The sequence below is a fragment of the Tetrao urogallus genome (genome assembly GCF_951394365.1).
Source record: "Tetrao urogallus genome assembly, chromosome: 15".
NCBI classification, from domain to species: Eukaryota; Metazoa; Chordata; class Aves; order Galliformes; family Phasianidae; genus Tetrao; species Tetrao urogallus.
The window spans coordinates 10,785,407-10,813,270 of NC_136828.1; the positions used below are offsets into that span (position 1 = coordinate 10,785,407).

General features: G+C 49.0%; 1 protein-coding gene across 1 annotated transcript in view; it reads left to right on the forward strand.

Annotated features, from left to right (window-relative positions):
- Nucleotides 1-578: 578 nt before the first annotated feature.
- RNF216 (ring finger protein 216) overlaps nt 579-27,864 on the forward strand; it is a gene marked incomplete at both ends in the record, with an annotated part of 52,553 nt that continues 25,267 nt past the window's right edge. Inside the window, 12 exons of the mRNA XM_079542812.1 lie at nt 579-645; nt 1,709-1,842; nt 2,770-3,624; nt 4,925-5,001; nt 8,511-8,613; nt 9,237-9,401; nt 10,459-10,573; nt 10,851-10,990; nt 11,672-11,722; nt 12,751-12,888; nt 13,892-14,040; nt 14,479-14,557. Of these exons, the coding sequence (XP_079398938.1) occupies nt 579-645; nt 1,709-1,842; nt 2,770-3,624; nt 4,925-5,001; nt 8,511-8,613; nt 9,237-9,401; nt 10,459-10,573; nt 10,851-10,990; nt 11,672-11,722; nt 12,751-12,888; nt 13,892-14,040; nt 14,479-14,557 (2,073 nt within the window). The remainder of the gene's footprint in view (nt 646-1,708; nt 1,843-2,769; nt 3,625-4,924; nt 5,002-8,510; nt 8,614-9,236; nt 9,402-10,458; nt 10,574-10,850; nt 10,991-11,671; nt 11,723-12,750; nt 12,889-13,891; nt 14,041-14,478; nt 14,558-27,864) is intronic.

The window sequence follows — 27,864 nt, forward strand, 5'->3', positions numbered from 1 at the left end:
GAGCATCCCTGATTGCTCTGCAGCCCCAGTTCAGCCTTCACACAGGGCACTGAGGCTTTGGGGTGGTTGTCTCCATTCCAGCAGCACCTCGCTTTGCATTCGGCTTCTTTGCAGCCCAGCTTTCAGATCTGCTGGGGCTCTGATGCCCACTGGGGCTCTGATGGCCACGTTTCCTGGGTTCGTGCTGTGGCACGGTCTGTTCCCTGCACTGGTGCTGGCTGTGGAGGCCGCAGAGCCCGGGACAGACAGCTCTGCTCCGAAGCTTTCACTCCTCTTACCAGCAGGTGGTGGCAGAAACACTGCTCTGAGTTTTTGACTTCTTGGAAACAGAAAACAGTCTTTGAGGGTCTGAGTGTTGGCTGGGCAGAGCTGCATCGCCCTCCCGCAGCTGCACAGCTCTGAGCACCTCCATGCTCTCCTCCCCTGTGGGTCTGGTTGTGCTCTGCAGCCGTGCTGTACTGAAAGTCAGAACTGAAACTGAAACACGCTTTACTCTCCTCTGTTTTTGTCTTCTAGTTCCTCACACTTGCCTGAGTGCCATGCGTGGGCCTTGATGCTTCTAAGAACAGCTGTTGAAAATGGCAGAGAGAGCTGGGAATGAAGAAGCAGTTCACCTAAGCAGCTTCCATAGCCACAGAGGGAAAGGTGAGCATTGGTACTTCCTGGAGTCACAGTTGTACAGCCCTGCTTACCAGCAGCAGGAATAATAGGTATTAAATGTGCAGGGGTGTTGTTAATAGAGAACTGCTAGTGATTTGTCTCCTCTTGACACACCCTGCAGTTTTATTTAATTTTCTGTAGAGAGTTGCAAAGCCTCTCAATTTATGCTGGCATGCAACATGTTTGGCTCTTGCCTCTCTGGTGTTGCTCTGCCTTAAGGCAGAGTGCTGACTGCTTGGCTCTGCAGAGGAGCTCCAGCAGATCTGAGGGGCTCGTGGTGTTCCACCCTTTCGCAATCTGATAGGAAAGAGGTGAGCTTTCAGATCAGCACTTTGAGTGCAGTTCAGAACGGCTCTTTCTCGATATGGCTGAAAGGTGAGGAGGTTCTGTATTGATTTCCTGCAGAGTTACAGAAGTGTAAACCAAAGCGTTGTGTCAAGTCATAGGGAAAGCGTGGGTGTGTGCTGCTCAGGCACTGCAGAAACCCTTTGCTTCTGGCTGGTGCTTCCCTCCCTGGTTCCAGCAGCTTTGCTCAGTAGCACCTTTACACTTGTGACAAACCTTGAGGACTGTCATCTAATAGCAGGATATCATCTGCACTCTCAGGCAGGAGCCCTGTCTCAGGCTCTCATACGGTGCTCCCACACAGTCACTCTTTGAGAAGATGTCACATTGCACACAGAACGTTATCTGTCCTCTAGAATGTACTGCACATTAATAAAAGAAAACATGTGGTGCCCGAGATACTGAGAGTTCAGGGTATCTCTCTAAAAATTACTCTGTACATGAATTACTGGGGACAATTTTTGCAGCAGCTTGACTCATGCTAATGCTTGGGATGGAAGAATCTCTGCATAGAAGCGTTTCAGGCATATGGCAGTGTGATCTCTTGACCTATAGTTTTTTTGCAAGGCTTTGCTCTGAGGATCATAGGAGTGGCTGTGACCTCAAAGTGCTTTTTTCTTGTTGCTGCAAAGCAAATGTGAGGATTGCTTTTGCAGATGTCTTGGTAATTTGCAAGCAGCTAACATGACTTACCTTGCTACAGACCGAGTGAACCGCAGGGATGAAGGTCTTATCACAATATCAGATTCCTCGGATGAAGAATTACCTTTGCAGGAAACACCAGCAGAGCAGCAGCGTGAGGATGATGATGATGAAGATGTGGTCATCTTGGCAGAGGTAATTTGTCATTTTTGTATGTGTTGCTGCTTGATTCATAGCCTTTATAACCAACTCACGTACAGATACCTAATGTAGTCCTGTGGGAGTCCTGCCTAGCTGAAGTGGCTTCATTGGGATCTCTGAAATGAGTGTTGATATGAGAACATTTTGCTGGGTTTGAGTTTTTAATCATGTTTTGGGCACAAGAGAGGAGAACTAGATTGTTAGCAGCATAGTACTTGAAGTTCTACTTAACTTTTGGAAACTAGAGCCTTCTTAATCCAGGCAGGTAGGTGGAGAAGCGAATTTGTGCCTTAGAATGCATGTGTTCAAAACCTGCACCTGGCTTAACCTTGTGTCCTTCAGCTGTGCAGTTCAGAGCACATCCCACTTTTCTGTTAGGGTAACCAGAGGCATTGAGGAAGTGGGTTGCAAAGACACTTTTCTGTTTCTTACTTGAAAACAGTGGCAAAGAATCTTCAAACAAATCTTCAAACTCTACTTGTATTCAGCAGTCTTAGCTTGCCAGAGGCAGGAGCGAGGCCAGAGATGAACGTTTTGAGCTTCGGTTCCTGCTGCCTGTACAAACGATTTGCTGAGGTGCAAACGCCATCAGTTTGCTTTTACTTCTCAGACCATCTGGGAATGAAGTGGGGATTGGAGTGAGCTCTGGGAATTATTCCAGTGCTGAGAGCCCCGTGTATCTCCAGTTCTGCTGAGTGTTCTCTTATAACTAGTGTGCTCCTAGCACCTGGGGGCAGACCATAGAGTGCAGTGAAACAAAGATATCTGGGTGGTAGTTTTATGCTTTATTACACTCGCTGCTGAACTGGCTTTTCATCAGTTTCCTGTCAGAAATCTGGAGAGATGCAAAAGATCATTTGGAACAAGGATTCCGATGAGTAGAGAAGAACTTCTACTTATTCTCCTCTGTCTTCTTTTTAGACCTCCAAGCATCAGCAGCTCGTGCGTCCCAACGTCATCAGACCTGCTGCTCGGTGGCAGGGTGCAAACACTGGGGGAGAAGGAGGATCTAAAAGCACTGTAGGGCCTTTGGGGAGCGTGTGTGTGCAGGATGAGATCTCAGCTCTGCTGTGCCAGAAAGACCACGCGGCGCTGAGCAGTGCTGGACCAAGCAAGGAGGAGAGCGTGAACTTTGCCTTGCAGCAGCCGGGGCCACCTGAGCTGAATGGCCCCAGGTCTGAACTTACGAGCGACCCTGAGCCTGGCCTGAGTTTGTTTCCAGCAGTAATAACGAGTCCGCAGCTTGTTAACAGGGAATTTGTTAGTCTGGGGAAAGCAGACTTTCCACCACCGCAAGGGGAAAAGGTGGAAGCCCAGGGCTGGCAAGGGGAGGACTTAAAGGCAGAGCTCTCGCAGAGCGTCGATGGAACAGCTGCTGCAACCACCACAGAGCAGGAGATCCAGGACAGCAGCCCGCCGGGTCCCCCCTGCCTGCAGCCTCTGGACACGGAGCCACGCGCTGTGCTCAATGGCTGTGCTCCACAGCAGGGGCAGCCCGAGGCAGGCTCAGCATCTCTGAGGGCCTATGGAGAGGAGGCTCCAGGGCCGGCCTTTCCCAGACCGGAGCCGCAGCAGGATGGCATTCCGGGTCCTGCTTCACCACAGCCGGCACATCCACCAGAGGAGACCAGGGGCCAGCAGGCGACAGACAACGAGCGGCCCGGCCCCGCCTTCCCAGCACAGGGCTCGCATGAACTCGGGTCCAGCAGTGTGCCAGAACAAGGGGCTGCGGGGCAGGAGGACCAGGACTTCACTGCCCTGCTCATCAGAGAGACAGTAAGTCCCATTTTGCATTCGTGTTGCTTTCAGATGGTTTTGTCAAGGCGTGCGGCGTTGCGTGTGCTCAAAGCACGACTCCTGCTTACTTCAGCTGCAGGTCCTCCTCGCTCTGGCTGAGGCTCAGCGACACACAACGTGAGCGTGCAGTGAGCAGCAGTCTTGGAAAACTTTGGTTTTAAGAGATTAACCCCATTGCTGCAGCAGCAGTGATGAATGGATGTGAATCCCGATGGTGTTTGCTTTGGGGTGGGCTGTTGGTTGGCCAGGAAAATGGAGCAGAACTGCATGGAGTGCGTTGGGGTGCAGTGAGGCAAAGTGACACAGGGCCATTCTCCATCCCTGTGGTATGTTTAGCTTGGGCAGCACGGTGAGCATTACAAAAACAGCAGGAAACAGTGCTTGGTGGTGCTTCGCGTCTGGTGGTTCCCCTCTCCTCTGGCATACATTCATCTCACTGCCTGCTAGGCAGAAAGGCTCTCTTTTGATACTTTATGGATTATTTTTTTAAATGTTTTTTATTTCTAATCTTTTACGACTCTGTTGCATCTTACTGTATGTTAATTTCATTTGGGGAAACCAAGACTGAGAAAATACTGTTACTCTCCAAGCAGCACGCTATCAGCACTCACTTTCCAGAGTAAGACCTTGGTGACTGCTGACCTGCTCTAAGAGAAGGATGAATACATACTTGTTACAGTTACATTGATCAGGTTGCTTCACAACCCTGACCAGTTCAGTTTTGCAAAGCCAAGTACCCTCTGGTGCAACCAATTGCAATACCATGTGGAAACCCAATGAGAGAGCACTAAAGGGCTCTTGGCTACATGGCTGATGCCAGTAAAGGTTTGTTGTCTGCTCTGCTCTCGTCGAGAGTCTGTGTATGGTTTCATTTCCCTCTTGCTTTGGAATGTGTTCCAGCACACAAGGTCAGAACCCTTTATCTTCCATCTGGGGGGTATGTATTAACTTTGCTCATGTTATAGTTTGTACCCGTGTGCCTCTCCTCTTTCCATCCACCCTGCACACTCATAAGGCCAGGCACTCGCAGCCACTCACACCACTACCTGTGCTCTCATAAAAAAGAGCTATTAGTTCTCCTGTGGAGCCCGGAGAGTCAGCAGCTTGCAGTATCCAGGCTGTATGAATATAATCAGTCTCTTGGATCCCATTTTAGCCCTCATTTCGGGAGCATGCTAGATAACTACCCATGCATTTATCTCTGTCTCTGGTGCTGTTGCAAGATTGTGCTATGCAGCTCCTCCAATACCTGTATAACCCTTAGCTTTTCCTACTGTAGGAAGCGAGATTTCCAGATGTGAGGAAGGAATATATTGAAGAGCTAATCAGCATCAAGGACTGCTATGACTTAAACGTGTAAGTATGGATCAGAGAGCTGGGGTGTACCATAAAGCAGCTTGGCTGCAGTCACACTTCCATTTCCTTCCTGCTAATAATGCTGTTGAGTGCATCCAGGCTGGGAGTCAGCACTATGCTGGTAGTGCCAAAAAGCATGGATTTCTTTTTTAAGTGTGTAATAGAGCTATTCTTAAAGCCTGTATGATTCTGGCATCATGCTGCAGCTTTGCTTTTTAAGATAATTTGCATGTTCTGTTAACTAGTTATTTGAAGATTTAAAGCTATGACATATCATCTGTTCCTGTTACCAGACTTGTTAGAGGTGAGTGTCAGAAATAGGGGTTGGCTTCTGTAGAACATAGCTCAGAGGTGAGTTGGTGAATTTTGAATTGTATGAATCAATTTCCTACTTAATTTCCTGCCTCTTCCTGCCTTCTTCCAGATAAAAACTGACACTGGTCTGGACTTCTTCATTTGATGCCATGATGTTGGTTTTTATCCCCTTGAGTAGCAGTTGGTATCATTTGAGTTCCTCTCAAACCACCTTTTGCAGATAAACACATTTGAGGACTAGTAGGATTTATTCCAGGTGTCTGCTGATCGACAGATTTTGGTCAAATTGAGCAGAAATACGAGCCAAGGAGGGAAGTAAAAGCAATGAGAAATCACCCCGAGGTTTGCTGCTTGTACCAGCAACTCCAGGCTCCTTGTTAAGAAATGTTTTTGGTATCTCTGAGAGTCACGCTAGAATCAAAAGACTAAAACAAGTCCTTTACCTTGTTGATAAGTTACAACATCTCCCCACCCTGGTGAGTAAAGCTTTGCAGCTGAAGAGTGAGAGATGGTGTGTGTTGGCACCAGAAGCTCAGGGGAAGGGCACTGTGGGGTAAATGATGGCTGACGTTGGGTGGCCCCACTCTTCTCTCTGTAACTGTCACTGAAACACTTTCAGTGTAGTTATTACATGACCAAAATGAAGAACAGGTGTTGGTTGCCATAGGATTCACTCTATCTTGTGTGGATCTGATGCCTTTAGCATCGGAACCATAGTTAGCAGTATTCAAGTATGTGAGGCTTACTGGATGTAAAATGAGTGGCAAGGAGCTAAGCCCAGTTAATGGAATCATGCTTAGATTTCTTATCCCTTTACCTGTGTTATGAAATCATGCCTTGGGAGAAACGCTGCTTGGTTAGGAAATGATCAGGTTGCAGCTCTTCTCCTTTTGTGGAAGTGCTTTCCCTGCAGCAGAGACGTGCTGAGCACAAGAAGCTCTCAGGTGCCTGTGCTGGGCACTTGGCAGTGGGTGGCTGTGCTGGAAGTGCAGGAGGCACACAGCACTCATCCCTGGGCTGTTGAAGTTAGGTGTGTGGCTGCAGGACCCTCTCGGGGATTGTGTGCAAAACCCGTTCTTGTATCCTGCAGGGATTTAGTGAAGCCTGGTGGAATTAAATCCCGGCTTCTGTAAGTCTTAATGCGTTCCTTCCCTTTTTGCTCCCGGAATGTCTTCTCTGCTATTGTGTGCTGCAGAACCAGGGAGATGAAAAGGTGCTTACAGGCCTGCCCTGCAGGCTGCCCACAGTGTCTGCTCAGCGGCGCGTGGCGGACTTACTGGATGATAAAGATTTCTTCCCCATATTTTTATTTCTTTAACCAAACTGTCTTTTGAATTGTCACCGTGTCTTTTGTATCGGAACAAATGGGTCGTGGCATTGGGCAGCCTTGCTGGCAGGGGCTCTTTGATCTCCACGGCGTGTCAAGCTGAATCAGGCTCGAGGTATATAATAACTGGGGGTGGCTGGGTTTGGCCAGAGATGAGGCTTTTAGCTGGCTCTGTGTCCTGGGGTGCAGATATTACAGAGCAGTGCCACAAATGTGTGTGTGTGTGTGTGTGTGCTGGGACCCACTTAACTCATTGTTGGATGCTGAGGGTTAACATCTTGAGATTTTCAAAGCACCAAAAGGCAGCAGAGCTCAAATGCACCGTGCTGCAGCTGAGGCCCTCGCGTTTGAGCTCCTTGTGGTTTGTTTCACTGGATTAGAACAGTTATCTTTTACAAAAGCAGGGAGATGGAAGCTATTAAACTTCTTCAGCGTCAGGATGTTTTGTTGTTTTCCAATAGGATGGTCTTCAAACTTCCAGCTCATGTGGAAGATGTGAGAGCTGCTCCCAGCTGGGTATCGTCCATTCAGCTTTTGTGTGCAGAAGCCTTCAGCTTGGCCAGGGGCTCCTGGCTCAAGATGTCAATACCTGGTTGAACAGAAAGCAATGCCTCTGCTTTGAATGTGAACACAGGGCTGAAGAAATGGTGCCTTGATGGCGGGTTAATTCTGGATGCCGGTTCAGATTTCTTAATTAGGGACTATTTCTGACATTGGGAATGTAAATTAGCAGCAGTTTTGTCTTTGCTGCAAACTAGCACCTTCTTACTCAAACAGTTTTATGAATGTTAATTGCTCCTCATAGCTCTTTCCAGAATGATGTTGTTCTGCAGCGGGGGAAACTGAGGACCAGGGTGAGTTCCTTGGCCCAGCCAAGAGGGGCTGAGGACAAGCAGGAGAGGCTGGGAGCCCCTTGGCAGGGCTGTCTGCAGTGGGTGTGGATCTCAGCAGTGGGGTATTCCGAAACCACTTGCTGGAGGGTTTCCGGAGCTGAAATGCTCAGTTCAGCTAAATTTGCCTGACAGAGTTACAATTGTTTGCAGCAGGACCTCAGGCACGCAGCAGTTTGTCTGGGATGTCATTTGCCAGCTATTTTTAGTGATCATTTTCTGAATGCTGCTCCCACTTATAGCAGTTTGCAGTGTCACTTGGACAGTGCCACTGTGATTTCAGGCTCCGTGACAATGAGAGCTGTGTTTGCAGTACGTATCTGATGCAAGCAATTTTAAGCATGTTTCTGCCTTTGCCCTTATGGGAAAGTAGTTAAAGACCGGAGGCTTTAATTAAAATTTGATTCAGTAATCTTCTGACCAGGAAGACCTCAGCCTATTGCAGTTCTTACAGGGATTTGTGTGCTTGTTTTTCCATAGCTGTGTGTGGCGTGGTGCATGTCAGCTGTCTCAGTTAATGCTGCTGTGCTGCAGTTGTTCCTTTTTGTGCAGTCCTCACAGTGTTTCCTCCCAGCAGAACATGAGCACTCCTCCACTTGCAGTGGTGCAGGATGGAGTCACGTAGCCCAAGGAGGTGTTGCTCACATGTGTGCCTGTGGGTGGGAGGCAAGCCTGATTTTCCCCCTGCGTGGAGCTTTATGTTGATGAGTAGCTGACCTGTATGAGCTCTGTGTAGGCACATGGAATTGCTGAAAGACATTCTGTTTGCTTTCCCTTCTGCACTCATGCAACTGATAATTCTTTGCTTAATTCTCAGTCATTTATTTTCAATCTGTTCCAGCCTCAGGCCTCTCTTGGTTTCACAGGGCAGGCTGTGGCTTGCCTGCCCATCCTCTGTTAGAGGATGCTAACCATTGTACCAGTGAGGAATGAGCCTGAGCTCCCCAAACCTGAACTAACTATAGTTTTTTTTCCAGACTTTGTAACTTCCTTCTGGAAAACCCAGATTACCCAAAGAAGGAAGGCAGGATGGTTTTAAATCCCACCAGCAGCCTGCTTGCCAGCCAAGATGAGACAAAGGCAAGTGAGAATACCCTCATCTACAGCACACCTCCAGCGTGTCCAACATGAAATGAGCGTGGGGCAATGTGGTTCTGTGTTTACTTGCAGAGCTCCTTGTTGAGCCATGCTTTGTTAGGAGGCCTCTAGGTGCAATTCAGGTGGTGGTTAATAGCAATAGTTGCTTGCAAGATGACTTCAAGACTCTTGTTTTGCTGTTGCACAGCTGCCTCTTGTCTGCTTTGTGCCCTCAGCAGGCCCCTTGGGCTTGCCTGCCTGTCAGCCACCCGCTGTGACATCTATTGTAGGAATTCTTGGTCATTCTGTCACATGAAGTGCTTTGGCCTGAGGACTGTTTTGTGTGACCTTGACACATTGCTTTTCAGCCTCTTAAGTGCAAGTCTCCCTACTTGATGCACACAGTAGCTTTAAGCTGCTTGTCTTGTGTCCTGCCAGGAGCACAGCATGCACCTTCACGTCCACGTTGTCCTCCCAGCTGCTGCTTAGATGTGTGCTCAGAACAGGGTGCCACAGTTTGGGGAGGTCCTGCAGAAGGCTGCTATCCTGCGAGAGTACTTGAGATGTGTGTGTATGTGTAGCAAGTCTTTTTATATCCTCTCTCATCTTTTGCATTTCCTCCTCAGGTGCCTAAAGTGGACTACTTTGACTTCTCCAAGCTTGCCCCGCTCGATCAGCGGTGCTTTATTCAGGCAGCTGACCTTCTCATGGCAGACTTCAAGATGCTGAGCAGCCAGGACATTAAGTGGGCACTACATGAACTCAAGGGACACTATGCAATCACACGAAAGGTTCTCCTGTTCAAGTCTGTTGTCTTTCCCAGGTTTACCTGTGCTGCCTGTGGGGAGCAGTGTGATGTCTTTCAGCCTTACTGTGCCACTTGCTCCTCTGGATGTGTGGTTACGTGGGGTTTCTCTGTGGGTTTTTTGTTTTAATCATCCTCCTTTCCTTTCAAGAAGTCTTTGCTTGGTAGACTCTTGCAAAACTCATCAGCCAGATAGAATGCTGCAGGAAGCTTTTACTCTTCTGTGACAGAATAATTGATGAAACGGTGGCTAGTTTATGATAAGTGATGCATTAAACTCAAAGGTACTCCTGTACTTTGCGGAAGTGGGGTGTAATTGCCAATAAAACCAAGACATTTAGCCAAGTCTTAAAACATTTAACTCAACTGCTGTTACTAGTTTGTAAGTGACAGCATGTAACTGAAGAGAAGGCCAAGCCTCACTGCCCTATTTCTTACAATTATGACTTATGAAATGAATCATTAAATTCTTTGAAGAAGTTTTCACAGTAATGGAACTGCAAAGAAATTTGTTCCGGAGTATCACCAGGCTAAATGTGAATACAGTTGCAAGCTTGTGACTGGATGTGTTTTTGATACGCTTCTCTTGCTTGAGCTTCTCTCTCTGCCCTTTCAGTACTTGACTGCAGCTAAAAGCACTGTTCCTCTTCATTTGATTGAGCGCTGAGTGCTTGAATTGAACAAAACCAGGTTCTAACTGTAGACCTTCAGAAGAGGAATTCAATTTAAAGAAAAAAAGATCAGCTCTGCGTCAATGTGGACAGCAGCTGTATTAGTGTTAATAGCTGAGGCAGTGCAAGCTTCCATTCAGCTCTGCCTGGTGGCTACGTTGTTGTAATGGAACGATTGCTTTATGAGTACATAAAGCAGCAAAGTGGACAAAGGGAAGAGATGTGCGTGCCTCTGTGTTGCCTGGCTTTCCTGTTTTAGTTCAGTCCTGTGCACTGTTTGTACGGTGCTTTGATTTGAGCTGTGTGCTGCTGCTTTCTCCTGGAGAACAGAAGGGACTTAAATCTGCATGTTGTTTTTTGTTTTGTTTTCAGGCCTTTTCAGATGCCATCAAAAAATGGCAGGAGCTGTCTCCGGAAACCAGTGGGAAACGAAAAAGGAGAAAAGAAATGAATCAGTATTCATATATAGATTTCAAATTTGAGCAAGGTAAATAACAAGCAGTGTGTATTGTGCCCTCTGCATGACTATGGTAAGCAGAACTGGCTTACACTAGAAAGCACCGTCCTTGAAAGGGGATATGTTCCCAAAACAGCAGTGTTTCTGTCACTGTCTGCTACCTGTTTTGGAATGTTCTTCGTTAGCACATCTGCTCGGTACAGTGAGGTTTTGAAGTTGTGTAGCTGGAGGTGTGTAGAGGAGGAAGGATTTGAGCTTTGTTCTTGCTGCTCTGTCCTGCTTCATGGTGTCTGTAACTCTGGTTTAGGTGATGTGAAGATTGAGAAGCGGATGTTCTTTCTGGAGAATAAGAGGCGGCACTGGAGGTCCTATGACAGGCTCTCACTTCTGCCACCAGTGCTACTGGAGCAGGAATTCTATGAGCAAAAAGTTAAAGAGATGGCAGAGGTGAGTGGTAGGAACTGCTTTGGCTTGGTGGTGCAGATGGCTGCAGAGCTCTTTGCCCTGAATGTGGAAATCTGCCTCTTACTGAAACTCAAACACTGAACAGAACTTTGAGTAACTCACTACACTGACCTCTCTGCTGCCAGGCCCGAGGCAGTCTGCTCGTTCACTGCCTTGCAGAGCTTGGCACTCCAGGCTCCAGAACATCTCCTCCCTTGCTGAGGTCTGTGTCTTTCAAAGCAGAACCCTGCAACACCTGCTGCTGTGTTGTCTTCCAGAGAGAATTCACCTTTCTGCACATACGGTCCTTTCTGAAGTAGCTTCTTAAAGATCAGCTTCTCCTAAGCAGATGGTTTGTGCCTCCTTTTAAAAGCAATGATAATGTTCCTTGGGGCTTCTGCTGGAGAGGCCCATCGAGTTGATCTCTGCCCATAGGGACATGAAGGGGCAGCCCTTCATAATGTAGAATTTGGTTCTTTGTTCTTGCTGCCTTTGCCTTCCCCCTGTCTGTTTTAGCTGAATCATAAATATCTTAATGGACTGGAGGGATGGGCTGAGTGATGTTGTGAGCAGACAGTGTGCCTTTTGTGGTGGGCTGTAAATCTTGAGATAATGTAAATGGGTGTAGAGGCTGGAAAACTGCTTTATCTATTCTGTAAATAAAGATGCACGTCTCTGTTACAGCATGCAGACTTTCTCCTTGCTCTGCAGATGAATGAGGAACAGTATCAGAAGGTCAGTATATCTAACGTGATCCCTTGAGGTCAGCTCACACATAGGTGCTGTTCTGCACATAGCACTTCAGAATTTCCTGGCTTCTGGAGGGGAGAACTACTGCATTTGCACTGTGCTGCTTTTGCTGAGCTGGCAAAACCTGCACAGTGTGTGTTGGCTGGCTTTTGGATGAGGTAGACAAGCTGAGTCCAGCAAGACAGTATTGATGCACATAATGATCTGCAGTAATTCAGTCAGCTACTGCTTGTATCTTTACTGGCCAGAACAAACACTGCAATGGAATCGTACCAGGCTCGCTCTTGCTACTGATGTCAGGCTGTTTGAGGCTTCGAAGCAGATTTGCTGTTGTTCTTGGAGCTCTGCCAGCAGGAAGGCCTTTCTCCTTTGCAGCATGGGCTCTTTAAAAACCTGAAAATGGGGCTTCTCCTTTTGGATGGAGAAAAGTTTGAGATAGGTTCAGTTGCTTTGGATTGCTTTTTCTTTCGCAATTGCCGCTTCTCTTCAGACTTCACAGAAGGTACTGGAGGTTTCAATAAGTGGGCACACGCTCACAGCTGTGGTGAGGAGGCCGAGGCAGGGTAACTGCAGGCAGCTGGGTGGCTGTTCCTTTAGAGGGCAGCAGATTTGAAGCTTGCTTTTCCCCATGCGAATGGCGTGTGCTCTGTTGCTTCTCTGCAATCACAGCTTCCCCAGCTCAAGATGCTTGTACGCCTGTGAGCTCAGAATTACTAAAACACCATGTGTTCTTCGGCTGTTTGGAATCTGCCAAACCGGACGTGTGGGTATTAAGTTACTTAAAACTGAGTTTCTGGTTTTGCTTAGTGGATTCTGACCGCTGAGCAGGATATCTGGTGGAATGGTGTGTAACTGTGGCTCCTCCTCATAATTAATGTTGTCCCTGTTTGTAGCTTGCAGTTGTACGTACTCATGTCACGGGGTGTTTATTTGCAGCACTGTGTTGGTATGTTGCTATAGCTATTGATTCCTATTTATTTCTTGCTGTTGCTAATACTTCTGTTGTGTTGCAGGATGGTCAGATGATAGAGTGCCGCTGTTGTTATGGGGAGTTTGCTTTTGAAGAGCTAACTCAGTGTGCAGATGGTCACTTGTTCTGCAAGGAGTGCCTAATCAAATATGCTCAGGAGGCAGTCTTTGGCTCTGGGAAGGTAAGAATTTCCCAACTGGACAAAGAGAAAATGGATAAATTGCTGTTTGGTGATCACGTTGCTGTTTGCATAGTTTTGTAGCTTAAACCAGATGTAGCCACGCTCCCTGAGAAGTATTTGATCAGAACTGTCTTGAAATGCCAATCCAATGAGTCAACCTCACCATTAGCAACTTTCCAATGGGGTTTGGGTTGTAAGGTTTTAGTTTGTTGACCTCCATCTTGTGTGCTTTGTGCTGAACAAATTGAAATGGATCGTTAGGAGAACTTTCTACAGCATTCCTAGTAACAATAACTTGAACTCATCTGGTTCTGATTCACTACTTAATGAACCAGTGGTATCTGCATGATGTGGTGTCATCTCTGACTTGGCCAGTCCCTTCCTAGCTAAAAATACTTGTCCTTCATCACTTCCTTGTGACCCCAGCTTAACTTGGGGGCTGTTTCCTCAATGGTGCTACCAACAACAGTGCCACGAATGCTGCTGTTCCTGGGACAGTTGCCAGAGTTGATCCAGAGTTGGTAAGGGAGCAGTTAGCAGTATCCTGATGCCTAGCTGAGCTGTATGTGAATTACTACCTGCTCTGAAGTGTACACTGTGCTGGATATAATAATTGGACTGCAGGGTACTTTGGTACTCTGGGATCTCTGTTACATGTGAGCATAGCTGTATTTTCTATGACCGTATTGCCAGGAATGTAACACGTTGGTCACAAACACGTGCAGAAATAATGGGCTGCCTTGAGGTCACGGTGGATTTGGTGCTTGTGGACTGTGACCCAACCTATCAGCCAGCATCTTCGTGTCCAATACATGTTTTGAGTTCTGATCCGTTTGATGAACCAGCCACGTTCTTGCCATAGTAAGCTTGCTTTCTGGCAGTCGCTTGCTGATTATCTGTTTATCTCTAAGCACGGCTCTGCTCTGGTTTACGTGGGATGTTCCAAGCACTGACTGGTTTGACACTAGCATCATACTGAGACTGAGCTCTTTTCCACCCGCAGTCAGAGCTCAGCTGCATGGAAGGCAGTTGCACGTGTTCGTTCCCCACCAGCGAGCTGGAGAAGGTGCTTCCAGAAACCATCCTGTGTAAATACTACGAGCGGAAAGCCGAGGAGGAGGTGGCTGCTGCCTGTGCAGATGAGCTTGTCAGGTCAGTGCCCAGTGCGAGGTGCAAACTGATCGAACTGGTGTTAAAAAAAAAAAAAAGAGTTCCCCAAGCCCCTAAATGTGTGTCAGCTATGGGACAGAGCTGCATTGCTATTTCAGGCTCCTGCCTGCCAGGCTGTTTTTACTCAGGTTGGCCTGCCTTTGGCTGGGAGCAGATTAAAGCTCAATACAGCTGTCTCCCTTAAGACTCGCTTGCAAACTCTTTGCTGATCCTCTATATCATACAGTCTAAAGTAGTGCTGAGTATATGACATTTTGATTGCAAACAGGGAAGTGATCGAAGAAATATGAGGAAAAGGACAGCAGTCAGCATATCCTTGCAGCAGGCATTTGCTTGGCAGTACTGTTAAGCACCACAGAGCTTTTTGGCTAAACCCACTGTTGGCACCGTGCATTAATAGCCTCTTATTTTGGGCTGCAGGTGTCCCTTCTGTAACTTCCCAGCTCTACTGGACAACGATGTGAAGAGGTTCAGCTGCCCTAATCCCCGCTGCAGAAAGGTAACTGAGTGACATTTGCCACTGGGTCTCTTCTGGAGTGCTTGGTGCAGGGCTGAGCACAGCTCGCGCTTTGCAGCCTCAGCTGAGCTGATGGTCTCTTGTGGCTGCATGGAGCAGCAGTCAAGGTATTTGTTGGCTCCTGCTGATGTTCTGTGTGTCTGGAGAGATGTATTCAGGGTACAGTTGATACAGAAAACGGAATCCCTTTCATGTGGCAGGCTTGAAAGATGTTGGCTACAAAAGCTTCTACAAAACCTTAGGATGCTGTCTTGCGTATACAGAAATGTTTTAAGTGAGCAGGGAGCCAGGTGTTTGAAAGGCAAATTGTAATCCTTTGTCTAATGAAACTCCTGGAGAATGAGCTGAAACAAGCCTATACAAACTATCCTTAACATCTTACCTTTTTCTTTTATGCTGTCACTTAAATACAGGTTTGATTGGAATGGTCAGAAACTTGTCTGAATAAGTCAATTCAAAGGGCAGAAAATCATTGTGCTCTTCCTAAAGCTTGCTAATAGGCATAAAAGAAGAATCATAGGGTCCAATGGGGGAAAACTGGCTGCTGTGCTTCTGCACTGTCTGTTCTAGGGAAAAATAGAAGTGTAAAAACTGCTTCTCAGTCTCCTCAACATAAGCAGAGCCCTGCACACATCTGGTGGCCAATGCACTATTGGTGTTTGTCACAAAGCTACAAGGCAGCATGTGTGCTGTTAACCACTACGCTTAAATCACGTGCTGTGCTCTCAGAGCTGCATACTCCTGCAGCAGAGTTTGTGCGTGCTTTGGACTTAGGCTTGTAGCTGCTGTAGTGTTGGGCTCTTGTAAGCAGTATGGCTGTTGGCCTGTGCTGGGAAAGCAAGAGAAAGTCAAATTCTGTCATCTGTAGAGGCTGAAGTTGCCAGCAGTGAAGTTTGCTTTCTTGAGGAGGGGAAGAATGCTCGTTAGTGTTGCACAAATCCATCTCAGGTGTCTGATATCCGGGTTGGTTTTGCTAGTGTCCATCTCCGGTTTGGGAAGAAATGCAGGGAGGAGCTGTGCAGGGCACTAGGTGGCACTGTCGATTCGTGGTCAACTCAGCTTTCCTTGTTTTGTTTTGTTTTAAATCTGTTTTTGCAAAACCCAAGCTGTCTTCAAAATGTGTGTGTGTCAGCAGCACAGAGCGGAATTCAGCCTCGAGAAACACAAATGTTCCAAATGTGCAAAAAAAAAAAATTTTTTTGAAGGCTTCCCCCCCCCCCCCCCCCAAAATGTGTAGAGTGGCACAGAAACTGTGATAAGAGGTCGGTGCTGAAATGTTCCTTTCCTTCTGGTTTGCTGTTTCATTTCCTTCCTATGCTGGGAATGATGCTGCTTGTCCATTCCCCTCCCCCTGCCCTGGGGTTGCAGCATTCCAGTGGGCTGGATTCCTGGTTTCCTGGACAGCTTGTGTTGATTCATTAGCTGAAAATCTGCTGAGTAGCTTAGAGCTCTTCTTAGAAGTCTGAACGACTTTAGGATTTGAAGGCAAGGATGAAGAATAGGGACAGCAGGATGTGGTGTTGTCTCATAGCAGCAACTTTGGTGATTCTTCTCATTCCCTGCTATCTTGTCTCTTTCCATTATGAGGAATTTAAGTTAATGCTCTTGCTCGCAGGAAACCATTGCCTTCAGGGAGGAAAGGGCTAGATTATCCCTTTCCTCTATGGGAACTCTGCAGAGGTTGGAGAGGATGCATTGGCTTTACTAGCAGTGCCTCTGGCAGACTCTGGGGTGGTGATGACTGATCCTGGAAGAAGTCCCTCTCTGGTTGGAAGGGCTGCATTTGCACAGCTGAACCTACAGCGAGGGGAGGTACAGAAAGCAAAAGGTCAGAAGGTGCCTCTGGAAACATCCAGGCTTTTACAGGGTGGGGAGAGGGGGACCAGGTGGTGGTCCTGTTGTGTTTCTGTGCTCCATCACCTGGATCCTTCATCTTGCTTGGAGAGTTTGTGTTCGTGCTCTGGCTTTCCTTTACATCTTGCATGGGGTATTTGGGCCAGATATGGATGCACTGTAAAATAAGTGATGGAAACCAGCTGGAAGCACTCCTGGCTGAATGTGGGTTGGGCTTAACAGAGGAAGATCTGTAGGCATACAGAGGTTGTGCATCACACCTACATCTCCTGTAGTCTGACCCGCTGGCACCTTGCAGGAACCAGAAATCAGCTGTTAGAACCTCAGCCATGGGCAGAGCTGCTGGTCGCTGTCTGTAGCTCAGTGGGTGCCCATGGATGCATGCAGATGAGCCCATGCCATCTGCTGGGGCCACTGAGGCTCCAGCTGTGCCAGGGGAAGTTGGGCTCTATCTGAGGTGGCCAGGGCTTGAATCTTAATATTGCTAACTGCAGGCTGCAGGAGAAGCTTAATTAGTCAAGGAGAGCTGTTGCCCCAGCTACCCGAGAATAAAACTTACCGTGTGTTTGTCTGAGCTGGGGTGGGAGGGAGGGAGGCAGCTGTCACTCAGCAAGCTGACACGAGGGCCTGTTGGAGCTTTGAGGTTTTGCTCAGTGCCCCTCTGTTCCCAGAAGGGCTTTGTGCGCTGAGCAGGTTCCCGGCAGCAGCAGGCTTGCTGGCCAGCTTGGTCAGCCTCCATCTTACCCTGAATTTCTCATTGCTAACCATGCGTGTTTCTCCTCCCTGCATTCCGACATAGCAAAGCTGGCAGTTGGGTAAAACCACGGAGGACACGAGTTGCTTGCTGACTTCCGAAGCGCTGGGAAGTGAGCGTGCACTTCTGCACAATGGGAAAAGTTCTGTTTCCCACCAGGAAAGGAAACCCTTCACTTCTGCTCTGCCTCCCTCCTCCCAACGTCCTGTATTGTCCAGGAAGACAAAGCTTTTGTTCCCAGCTGCTCGCTGCCATCCCAGTGCAGTGCTGTGGCCTGGGAAGGGCTCTCCCCTCTTTGCAGTCTCAGCACAAAGCACTGCAGGGCTTTCAGCCAGCCTAGATGGAGAGGTGAGAGCTGCTGTTGCCATGGAAATTGTGTGTGCATGAAGCAGTGCTGGCCCTCTGGGTGCTGGAGAGCTCAAAACCCGAAGCTGAAACCTACAGCTGCATCACAAGGACTTGCATTTCCAGCACTTTCCCTTAAAACTCCTTTGTGTGCCTTAGGATTTTTGCTAATTTGAACCGAGTTGTCTGCTGACTGGATGCAAAGAGGCGATTACACATGGCTGCAGAGTGTTAAATTGCATTGCTCTGGGATGGGGCAGCTGCCTCTCCTGTTCTCAGGGCTCTGCATTGCATCCTGCTAATGAGGCAGTGCTTAGGGAATGAGTTTGCCTGCTGGGTGTCCCAACTGCTGTGCTGGAGATGTGGGTGTCAGTGGAGATGTGGGATGGATCCCTGCCATCAGCTCTGTGTCTCTGGCTTGGGCTCTCTGAGCACAGCAGTCTTTGTGTGCGCTTTTAATTTGCAGAACAGAGGAGTGATGTTTTAAGGACTTATTTTCAAGCTGCTGGTGTTTCTCAGGATTGAGTGCAAGGTGCTGGCTAGGAGCAGATGCATCCAGCTGCTCTTCACCTTCATTTTCTGCTGGGAGTGAGGCAGGTTTAAGCTTGTATGGAGCTCTGCCTAGCAAGCTGTGTCTGAACATGGCTTTTCTTAGCAGGGTGCTAACGCTGCATCCACAGCCCATGCTAATAAGTCACATTGTATGGTTCTCAGTGACTTCAGTGAGAGCAGCATTTCTTGCTGAAATAAGAAATCATGGCAAAACAGATCTAAGGTTACAAAAGCAGCTAATGGGGTGTGCTGTAGGCTCTGTGATCTCTCTACCTGTTGCAATAACGAGGCACGCAGCTGTGCCTCATCCAGAGGCACAAAACAAGGCAACCCCTGCCACCTAGGATCCAGCTACAGGTGTGTTATGGGGCAACTGAGCTTGTCCCAAATGCCTCAGAGTAGGATTTGCATGTGGAGAATTACTTGGTTCTCCTTGCTTTGCAACATGTTTTCCCTGCTGTTAGGAGTCTGCTGTCTCATTCTGCTTCCTGACGGTGCTGCAAACATTTCAGAGGCCCCCTGGTCCTGTCTCACTCTCCGTTCAGCCATTTTGATCAGTACTGTCTGTAGTGCCTGGTTGAAGCCTGGTTGGTTGGATTTGCTTGTTGCTGATGGCTTAGCCCTGCAGCTTTAGTGCAGAGCAGAGCTGACGATGGCATTTGTTTATGGCAAACTCCTGTCACTTCTTCCTGGTGGCAGTGACCTTAGGGCTCATCTCCTGTGTTTAACTTCCCCTCCTCCCCTGTCTGTGTGAATGTGGTTCAGCAGAATTTGTGGGGATGGGGGAGAAATGGAAGCATGGTGTTGCTGCTGCTTTTACTGGCGGGATTTGGGAATGGAGCGCTCACGCCTGCGTGTGCCTTTGCTTGGAAGCCCATCCCCAGCTTGTGTGATCCAGCAGAAAGCTCAGGGCTCTTTTCAGGACTCTTCCATCCTCCCCCTCAGCTCCGCATGCCTGGAAACCCACAGCTCTGCAGCTCCCAGCTTTCTCCTCCAGCTCGGTGCCTCTGCTGCGCCCTTTTTAAATGAGCGCCGCGCATGGGAACGCGCTCTGCTCGCTCACTGCCAAAACCACAACAAATGGCAACTTTCCGTCTGTCATCTCGGCTCGGAGGCACTCGTGGCTGGGCAGGCGATTCATTTTTCTTCCATAAAAGGACATTGAAAGCCATCAGCAGGAGCCCTGCAGGGCGAGCGGCGATGCTATCGGAGGCAGTGCTGCGGTGGGAGCGCCCGTCATCTCCGTATCTCTTCCCAAAGGGATGGGCAAGAGGGAGAGACCGAGGCCGAAGGTGATTGAGGGTGCTGAGGTGATTGCAGGCGGCAGGTAACGCCCTGTCAGACCTCGTTGCCAAGTCCTAAAGGAAGGTAGATAACAGGAGGCTGCTCCTGATGCAGCAAAGCCTTAAAAGTACAGTCCCGCTCAGGAAGCGTGCGCGTGCCCGACCACGTGTTTCGTCCCATCGGGGTGTGCAGGGTCAAAGTTGCATGGGGAGTGCTGAGAATCAGGAGATCTCCTCATCCCAAGCCTTGTGCTGGGCCGTGCCCTTCCCTTGTAGGGGGCCGCAGGGGAAGCTGTGTGCAGAGGGCTCTTGCTGCTTTCCAACATCATGGTGCATGCCTGCTTGCTGCATTAGCAGCTGTCCCCTGCCCTAAAGGGAGCCTCTAGGGAAAGAAACAGCACCCAAGTTGTCTCCTGAACCCGAGACAGTCCTTGCCTTGTCTGTATCCCTGCTACCATCCTTTGGGATGCGTGCCAGTGGGCTGCAGGTGCTGTGCCAGCAGTTCACCTGGAAGGTTCCACCATGGGAGCTCAGGTGCTGCTGCTTTTACAAGGTCAGGTCTGTTTATGCAGCAATATCTGGAAATGCTTCATGTGATAAATGGGTCTGACAGAGGAGAGGGCGAAACCCTACTTGAAAGTGGACCTGAGAAAGAGGTCAGTGTAAATGGATATCTATTTCTTAAAGGAGACAAAGAAAAGAGCTGCTGAAAGCAAGAACTCAAAGTGGTCTCTTAAAAATAGACTGCGTAAGTCAGTGCAATTTCAAGCAACAAAGCTTACTCCTGTGCTTCATTTCTGCCTTATATAGCAATATCCATTCAGGGAAAAGACAATTCTGCTGCTGTTTCCTGGCCAGTGAGTACCTCGTCCAGGTCCGTAAGAGGCACTGCTGTTCTCCTTCACAGCCTTATTCCTTCTCCAAGGAAAGGGCTAGAGGTAACAGGCTGGACTTGGCTTTGTGTAGGTTAGGAACTTCAGCTTGGCTGTATAATGGCACCTGGCAGCATCTCACCCCTCTCCCACAGCCCTGTTTGCCCCTCGTTTAGGTGAGAATATGGCAGATGTCAAGCTGCCCCATGGCTGCCCCCACCTGCAGACTGTGCTGGGGGCAGAGCAGGGCCCAGGGACCCGCTGCCAGAGCTGTGAACTTGGCCTTTGTCCCCTGGTTCCTTTGAAAGAGAAAGGGAGGTCGGCACGAAGCGGAACAACAAGAAGAGAGGGAGTAGTGTAAGATGATCGCTAACAGGGAGAAACCCTAAACCTCTGTACGGAGCAGAGCGCTCGGGTTGCTCGGTTGGTTTGATTTTTAAGCATGAAGTAACCTGGCCTCTTGTGTCACAGCAGGTAGCAGTGGTGCTGAGCTGCCCTGGGTCTGCGGGGTCAGCTTAGGACAGGGCATAGAATATCCGGAGTTGGAAGGGGCTCACAAAGCTCATCGAGTCCATCTCCTGGGGAGGTGCCCTCCCCAGTGCCACTTACAAAAGCAGGGGTGAGTTTGGGGTGAGAACCTGCGTGGTGCTACCTGTGTTTGCAGAGCATCGCAGTGGGGTCAGCATTTTGCTGCTGTGGTGAAATGGAGGTTGGAGGGGATGGAAAAAGGCTGTTCTCAAAGCCAATTTAAAAACATTGTTCTGACCTTACTCGAAATGCTGCATCTTTCGTCTCTCTTTCCTCCCCCTCACATTCCTCTCATAGTAATCACTGATCTCTAACCTCAGCTTCATCTGCTTCAGCTAACCACTAAAAACAACAACAAAAAAAAGAAAATACCAATCCAACAGAAACAAGACTTTCTGCACACACCTTGTCCTGTACTGTAGTGCTTCCAGGGCAGAGTAATCTTTGGAGGGCCATGAGTCAGCAGCAGAGGTTTTGCATAGCTCCGTGGCAGGGTGGCTGAATGATTGCCTCTTCCTTGGGGCCAGAGCACCCAGATGCCATAGCCTGAGCTATGCAGCATGAGGAAATGTTTTGCTTCTCCTTTCTGTTTGCACATAAACAGGTTTCAGCAGATGACACAGTCATCAGACTTCCTGGGCTAGCTCAGTGCTGCTGCAGCTGATGTCCATTTTGGAGGCTGTCAATTGAGTTTGTTTCCTAATTTGGTCACAGCATGCTCAGGGCTGGCCTGCTTTCCTCTTTTTTCAAACACTGGTCCCTTTTATATCATTGTCGTGGAGGGGAAGCTGGCTGTGTCGAAGGACCTCCAGCCCTTCTCACTTCCTCCCTGCAGAGGAAGTGATACTTGAATGGGCTCTTTGACAAAGCCATGCAGCTCTGAAGCTGATCTTTTCAGCCTTTTCCTTCTTTGCCCCTCTTTCATGAGCTCATCCCAATAAGCCTGCTGGCATTCCATCCTCCTGGGCAGTCCTTTGAGCTGGAGGGCTGGCAGATAATTCTCTGAGCTGAAAGAGAGAGCTGTACTGATGAGAAGCAATAACTGATATACGTGGATGCATGGGAAGAACGATGTGATTCCAGCCTCAGCTAATGGGAGCAGCACCTGTTGTTTTGTTTCAGACATACTAACAAGAGGCCTGGCACAAAGGGAAGTGGAAATGCCAAACACTGGGGGAGAAATGGCATGGCTGGTCAGTCGTGCTGAATGACCTTTAAGTTAGTGTGCAAATCCTCAAGAAAACTGCAGCTTGCACTGCCCTGCAGAAGAGGCTGCTGTTCTGAGCTGGAGCAGAACGAGCCCCAGATGAGCTGCAGGATGCCTGGCATGCAGTAGGCAATGCAGCCTCTGCGGCCCGCTTCCACTCAGCATGAACAGCTGAGGAATCAATACCAGATACAGAGCTTTCTTGTATTTCTGTGCTGTGTGTAGGTGGGGAGCAGCTTCCAGCTGAGCCAGTGGAAGACAGCTTCATTTGGTGCCTTACGGGGACGGAGCCATTGCTGTTGGGGGAGTTGCCCCCTGTGTTGCAAGAGAGTCCCTGGCTTTAGAAGCAGGAGGGGATGCTGGCTTGTCTACCACTATCCAGCACCTATTTCAGGTCCGGAGCACATGAGATAAAAAGCTTCAGCAGAGCCACAGAGTGAAGGTGCACCGCGAGCAGTGCGACTGTGGGCACTAAAGGTCTGGCAGTGAGTGGGCAGATATGGGCTGATGTCTGCAGAACGCCCTCAGAGAGGTGAAACGTCAGTGCGTGTCATCTGTGGCTGCCCAGAGCCTCTGGCTTTGGAATGGTGAGTAACGGAGAAATGCAGACAGCAAGTGGTGAGGCAGCATAGCTGCCAGGGGAAAGGGAAGGTGAAACACAAGGTTTCTTCTCCTTTAGTAGAAATCTCCTCGGTGTGTCATTTGGCATTTCACATGTTATCTCCTAGTTAGGCATGACTGACTCACCCAGTGTTTCCACCTGAAAGGAATGGTAGATTTGGAGGTATGCAGCTGATAATCTCAGGAGGCTGTCACTCCTCTTCTTCCTCCTCCCTCCCTTCTGCTGCCCCCCAGAATGCATTCTCTTATTGCTTTTAACCTTCAAGCCTCTTTTCTTCTTCTCTCTCCCTTACTACTCCTGCATTATTAATGGAGCTGTAGCAATCCAGCCAGAACGCTGGCATTACTAATTACTACATGGAGCAGAGGAATGTGGAACAAGATAGAAACTGGGTTAGGAAATACTGTCACTGTAAAATGATAGTATCAGGAGTGCAGAGCAGAACTCCATGTGTGTGCAGGTTTGCATTGGAAACAGCCTCCCTTGGCTGCAGCACACCCGTGTGTGCTCACCATGTATCCTCCTCACTCCTCTGCTACATGCACTTGAGGTGACCATCTTGCACACAGCAAAGGGTTTGCAGAGCTGAGATTTCCAGGGCTGTGTTGTGCTGGGAACGCTTCAAGCACCACAGCATCCGTGTGCTCTTTGTTGGCAGGGCTGCAGTATGAAGCCCCTTCTGTTGGTGTCAAAGGCTGAGGAAGCATAAGTGATGTTTTATTTTCACATTCAGCAAGAGCCTGTCACGCTCGATGCATTGAAATTGTCCTTGGTAGTACCAAGGGCATCCTACAGCAGCAAGCAGCTCTCCATGCTCCATATAAAAGAATATGGCTGCTATGAAATCAGAACGAGAACATTATTTTGGATGTGCAGCAATTAACCTGCAAATAACGGGCTGCTGTAAGCATAAGGAATTGCCTGTCCGTCCTGCTGCTGGTTAATGGGGCTGTGCTTTTTCACTCCATTGGGCAGAGCGTCGGCTCAGGGCTGTGGCATCCCTTGGAGGCATTGCTGCAAATGTTTGTGTGTCATGGGGTGCACGTGGAAGGGGAAGTGTCACAGGCTGCACGATGTCTGGCTGTTATGGAATGTGATGGTTTTGAAGAAAGCAATCTCTTCAAATGCTTGCTTTCATTGCTGTCCTCTCTGAAACAGTTAAAAGAGCTGAAATATGAAGGTCAGCACTAAAATGCAGATACAAGCAGTGTGTGCTGGCAAAAGAAGGCAGTTCCTCTTCCCCAAAAGATGCTTTAAAAAAAAAGAGAAGGGGGAAAAAGACAAACAGTTGAAGTCTGATCTATTACTGTTGCCTCTGCTCACATGTGGGGGGAGTGTATAAGCTCACCCGGTGATGGGCATGAGGTGTGTGGCTTGGCAAGGCAGCCAGCGTAAGGTGGCAAGCTCCTTTCAGAGCCACTTGGAGACCAGGGAGGGGATTTCATATTGCTTCCTTCTCCATGGCTCTGGTCCAGCATGGCAGCCTGCTGGACATGGCTGTAGACTGGAAGAGGGAAAATTTAGGTTGGATGTTAGGAAGAAATCCTTCGCTCAGAGGGCGGTGAGGCGCTGGCTCTGCTCCCAGCGCAGTGGATGCCCATCCCTGGAGCTGCCCGAGGCCACGGGTGGGCTGTAGGCAGCCTGGTGGGGGGCAGCCAGCCCACGGTTGGAGCTGGATGATCTTTAAGGTCCCTCCCAACCTGAAGCATCTCCCTTGATGGGGCTGGCCAACTTTATTTTTCTCCCAGATGAACCGACACGTAGGGCTGGATCCTGGTTCGTGGTTCAGGTGGTGGGGCTGCGCTCCGTTCCAGTAATTCCTAGCACGTTTTTAATATAACTGTTGTGGAGCTGGAGAGGTCCAAAGTTTGCGACCCCAGTGTTCTTCTGTAGGAGGTGAGTACTGACTTGCCTTTAAAATTGAGCAGTGTCAGGAAGGCAGATGCTTCCTCTACCCAAAATTTCATGCTCACGTATTTAATTAAAAGGTGATGGGGTTAATGAAGCTTTGAGTGCATAAAGCCTCATTCCTTGAATTTAATTTCCTTTAATTGCTCCAGAGACTGAAATTCCCAGCTATGGCAGCCCCCTAACAGGTGAATTGAGGAACTGGAAAGGAGCGATTTGAATCATCTCACTCTGTGCCAGCTTCTTCCTCTTCTGCTCATTTTTCTCATCTTTGGTTGAAAGGGGATTAGATGAGAAAACGCTTTAAGTCAGTGTTTGAACTTGGTGATGGAATTGGCTGATCTGAGAGCTGCTGCCACCTTGGAGGGTTTCTGCAAATTGTGTCACTCATCCCCAGCGTGTTACAGAAGGCTGAGTGCATACAAGTGTTTTCTCTTCCCACCCTAATAGCTGCCGCTGCAGTCACCACCAGTGGGGTTGAGTTGGGGTTAATTTAATGCACATCTAATGCTGGAACAAAGGGAGTAACGTGTAATGGGAGTTCTGCCACAGCTTAGCTCCTTTTGGAGGTGTAAGCTGCCAAAGGTTGGCTGCTAGGAAAGATGTCTTCTCAGAAAGGGTGTTCAGGCACTGGCACTGCTGCCTGGGGAGTGGGGGTTCCCTGGAGGTGTTCCAGACGTGGCACTGAGGGACGTGGTTTGGTGTCATGGTGGGGATGGGTTGACAGTTGGACTCGGTGATTTCAGTGGTGCTTTCCAACCTTAATGATGCTGTGATTCTTTAAAAACATTTGGGATTTTTATAGCAGCACCTCCTTGAGGTGGTGGGAACTCACTGTGAGCAGCTGGTACATAGCAGTGCCAAGAGAGCAGCCCCTACATGAAGAGGTATTTAAGAGCTTTTGGGCTTCCCCAGTAAGAATCCTGGGATGCTAGAATGGTTGGAAGGGACCTCAAAGATCATTTGCCCCCAACCCCTGCTGTGGGCTGAATGCCCCCAACCAGATCAGGCTTACCCAGAGCCCATCCAGCCTGGCCTTGGACACCTCCAGCCACAGCCAGTAACTGCAGGCTGGGTTTTGGAGCAGAGGTGATGCTTAATGGTGTCTGTGCCCCTGCCGGTGCGAGCAGAGCAGCTGCTGGTCCTGAGCTGGGGGAGCATTAATGGAATGTGCTGGGCTGATGTAAAACATCACTGCGTGTTTTGGGGCTGAAGTCAGCAGGACTGAAAGCTGATGGGAGTTTAATGCCGAGTCCGCCTCTCGAAGCAGAGGGGTCAAACAAGAGAGCTGCAGTTAATGGAAACGTGAGTCCACTTGTCATAAATCAGTGCTGAAATACGAGGTGGGGGGAGCTGCATCCTGCAGCCAGCCCTGCGCCTGCAACCACCCATTAGCTGCTCAGCTGCCTCACAGCAGCTTTAAAAGGGGCAAATAGGAGGTGGGAGGCTTAGGGAGGGTTTTCATCTGAGTGCTGGGAGGGCACTGCCTCTGCCATCCCCACAGGTCTGTGGGTCTGACCATTGGGATGTGGCAGGAGGGCGGATGAGATATAAATGGGGAGATGGCATCAGTCAGGTTTCAGCTGCTGGGACCTCCCAGGGCACACAGGGAAGCAGTGAGAGGTCAGAAGCAAAGCACACTTGGCAGCGTTTTGAGATCCTACAGCTTTTAAAAACAAATCTTGTATTAAAAAAAAAAAAAGAAAAAACCAAGAAAGTAAAGAGCAGCATTTTTCTAGACAGTGAGAAGTCAGTTTGCCTTCCAGCTCCACTGACTGACTTCCCGTAAAGCCGAATGCTGTAACCTGTTTTTTGCCAACAAGATAATGCTTTTATTGCTCTATTTATTTTTATTCAAAAGGGGCTGCTTTGACTTCCTTTTTCTGTTGGAAGTGTGCATGTCTTGAAGCTACATCTCAAAGCCCTGTTGAAATTGGGGTCTGTCTTTGGGGCTGCTGCTGAAAACGCAGCGCTGTGAGCCGCTAGTGGCAGAGGTGCCATTCAGACATGGAGGTGAGCATCTCTCCCCAAGGCCTCTTCTGTACTGAAAGCCTCCCCGCGATGCCCAGCCCCACACAAACCAGCAGATCCTGCTGCAGCTGGAAGCTGTTCCCTTTCTGGGCCCTCCTCGAAGGGCGGAGGTTAAAGCAAAGCAGATGCTCTTGGACATGTCTTTGCTCTTCTGCTGAGAATACTGGAGGCTGTCCTTGGCTCCCAGCATGTGAAGTGAGGATGCTTCCACCTATATGCGAGCAGATGTCAAAGTGGGGGGAAAAAATACAAACGGCCTGAAAGAGCTGATCCCCTGGTGAGCCTTTGGTGTTACTGTGATAGCTCCATCCTGAAGTTTGTGTGTGCAGTTATCCCTCAGAGTGCAGTCCCAGAGCTCTCCCCAAACAAGGGAACGGGTTGCTGCGGTCGGAGCAGGACGGAGTTCAGGTAGCTGCATCCCGTGCCCCTTTGTTTGCCAGCAGTTGGCTCCTGCTGCTATATTTAGTTTCCCTTGGCCTCCCGGAATGAGCACATAGAACCTTTCTAGATATGGAGATAGGCACCACACCAACTCGCTCGGAGCAGCAGCTTGCCAACTTCTGCAGCTCTGCTGTTGTTTTGAGCCCTGGCTTTCACCCTTCCCGTGTTTGGGGCTGTGCAGAGGGCGGTGAGATGAGGTTATGTGAATGGGACTTGTTTTTGTGCTGTGCCTGCACTCGAGACCTGGGCTGTTTTTCAAGGAAGGCTCCTGGAGAGTGTTTTGCTGGGCCCTCTGCGGTGTGGTTTATGTGTGAGGAGCAAAGAGTACCACAGCCAACCCGTTCAGATGCTCCCAGAGGTAACTTTGTCTTTCTGTGAGATCCCCATCTCGATCAACTCTGACCTGTGTAATTAAATGAAGCTTTATTTTTTTTCCTTCCTGGAACTTGGTTCTGGTTGCAGCTGTTGTACGAGCTATAGATTTGGAGATCTGTGTCAGAAAACCATGACTTCAGACCACTGGGATTTTTGTGGGTGGGTGAAAGTGATAACAGATTAATGAGTTTTGCTGAGCATCTCCATCTGCCAGACTAAACCCTGCTCTGCGCTGGAGACCGAGTGCAGCTGTCTGAGCCGCTCCTCTGAAAGCAAAGCTCTGCTCACAGAGGCACAACTGACCCAGAGCTCAGAAACTGGCACTCAGAAACTGCTCTCAAGGTGGCCTTTCCTGCTCCAATCACTGATTACATGGGGAAATGCAGGTGATGCTCTTGGGGCTGGGTGGGAGCCCCAGGTGCTCCCCAGATGTGTGAATTGGGTTCATCATCTTCATCTGCATTTGGAGCTCTTATCACAGTGACACTTGAGTTGCCTTCGTTATGCATTACCTCTG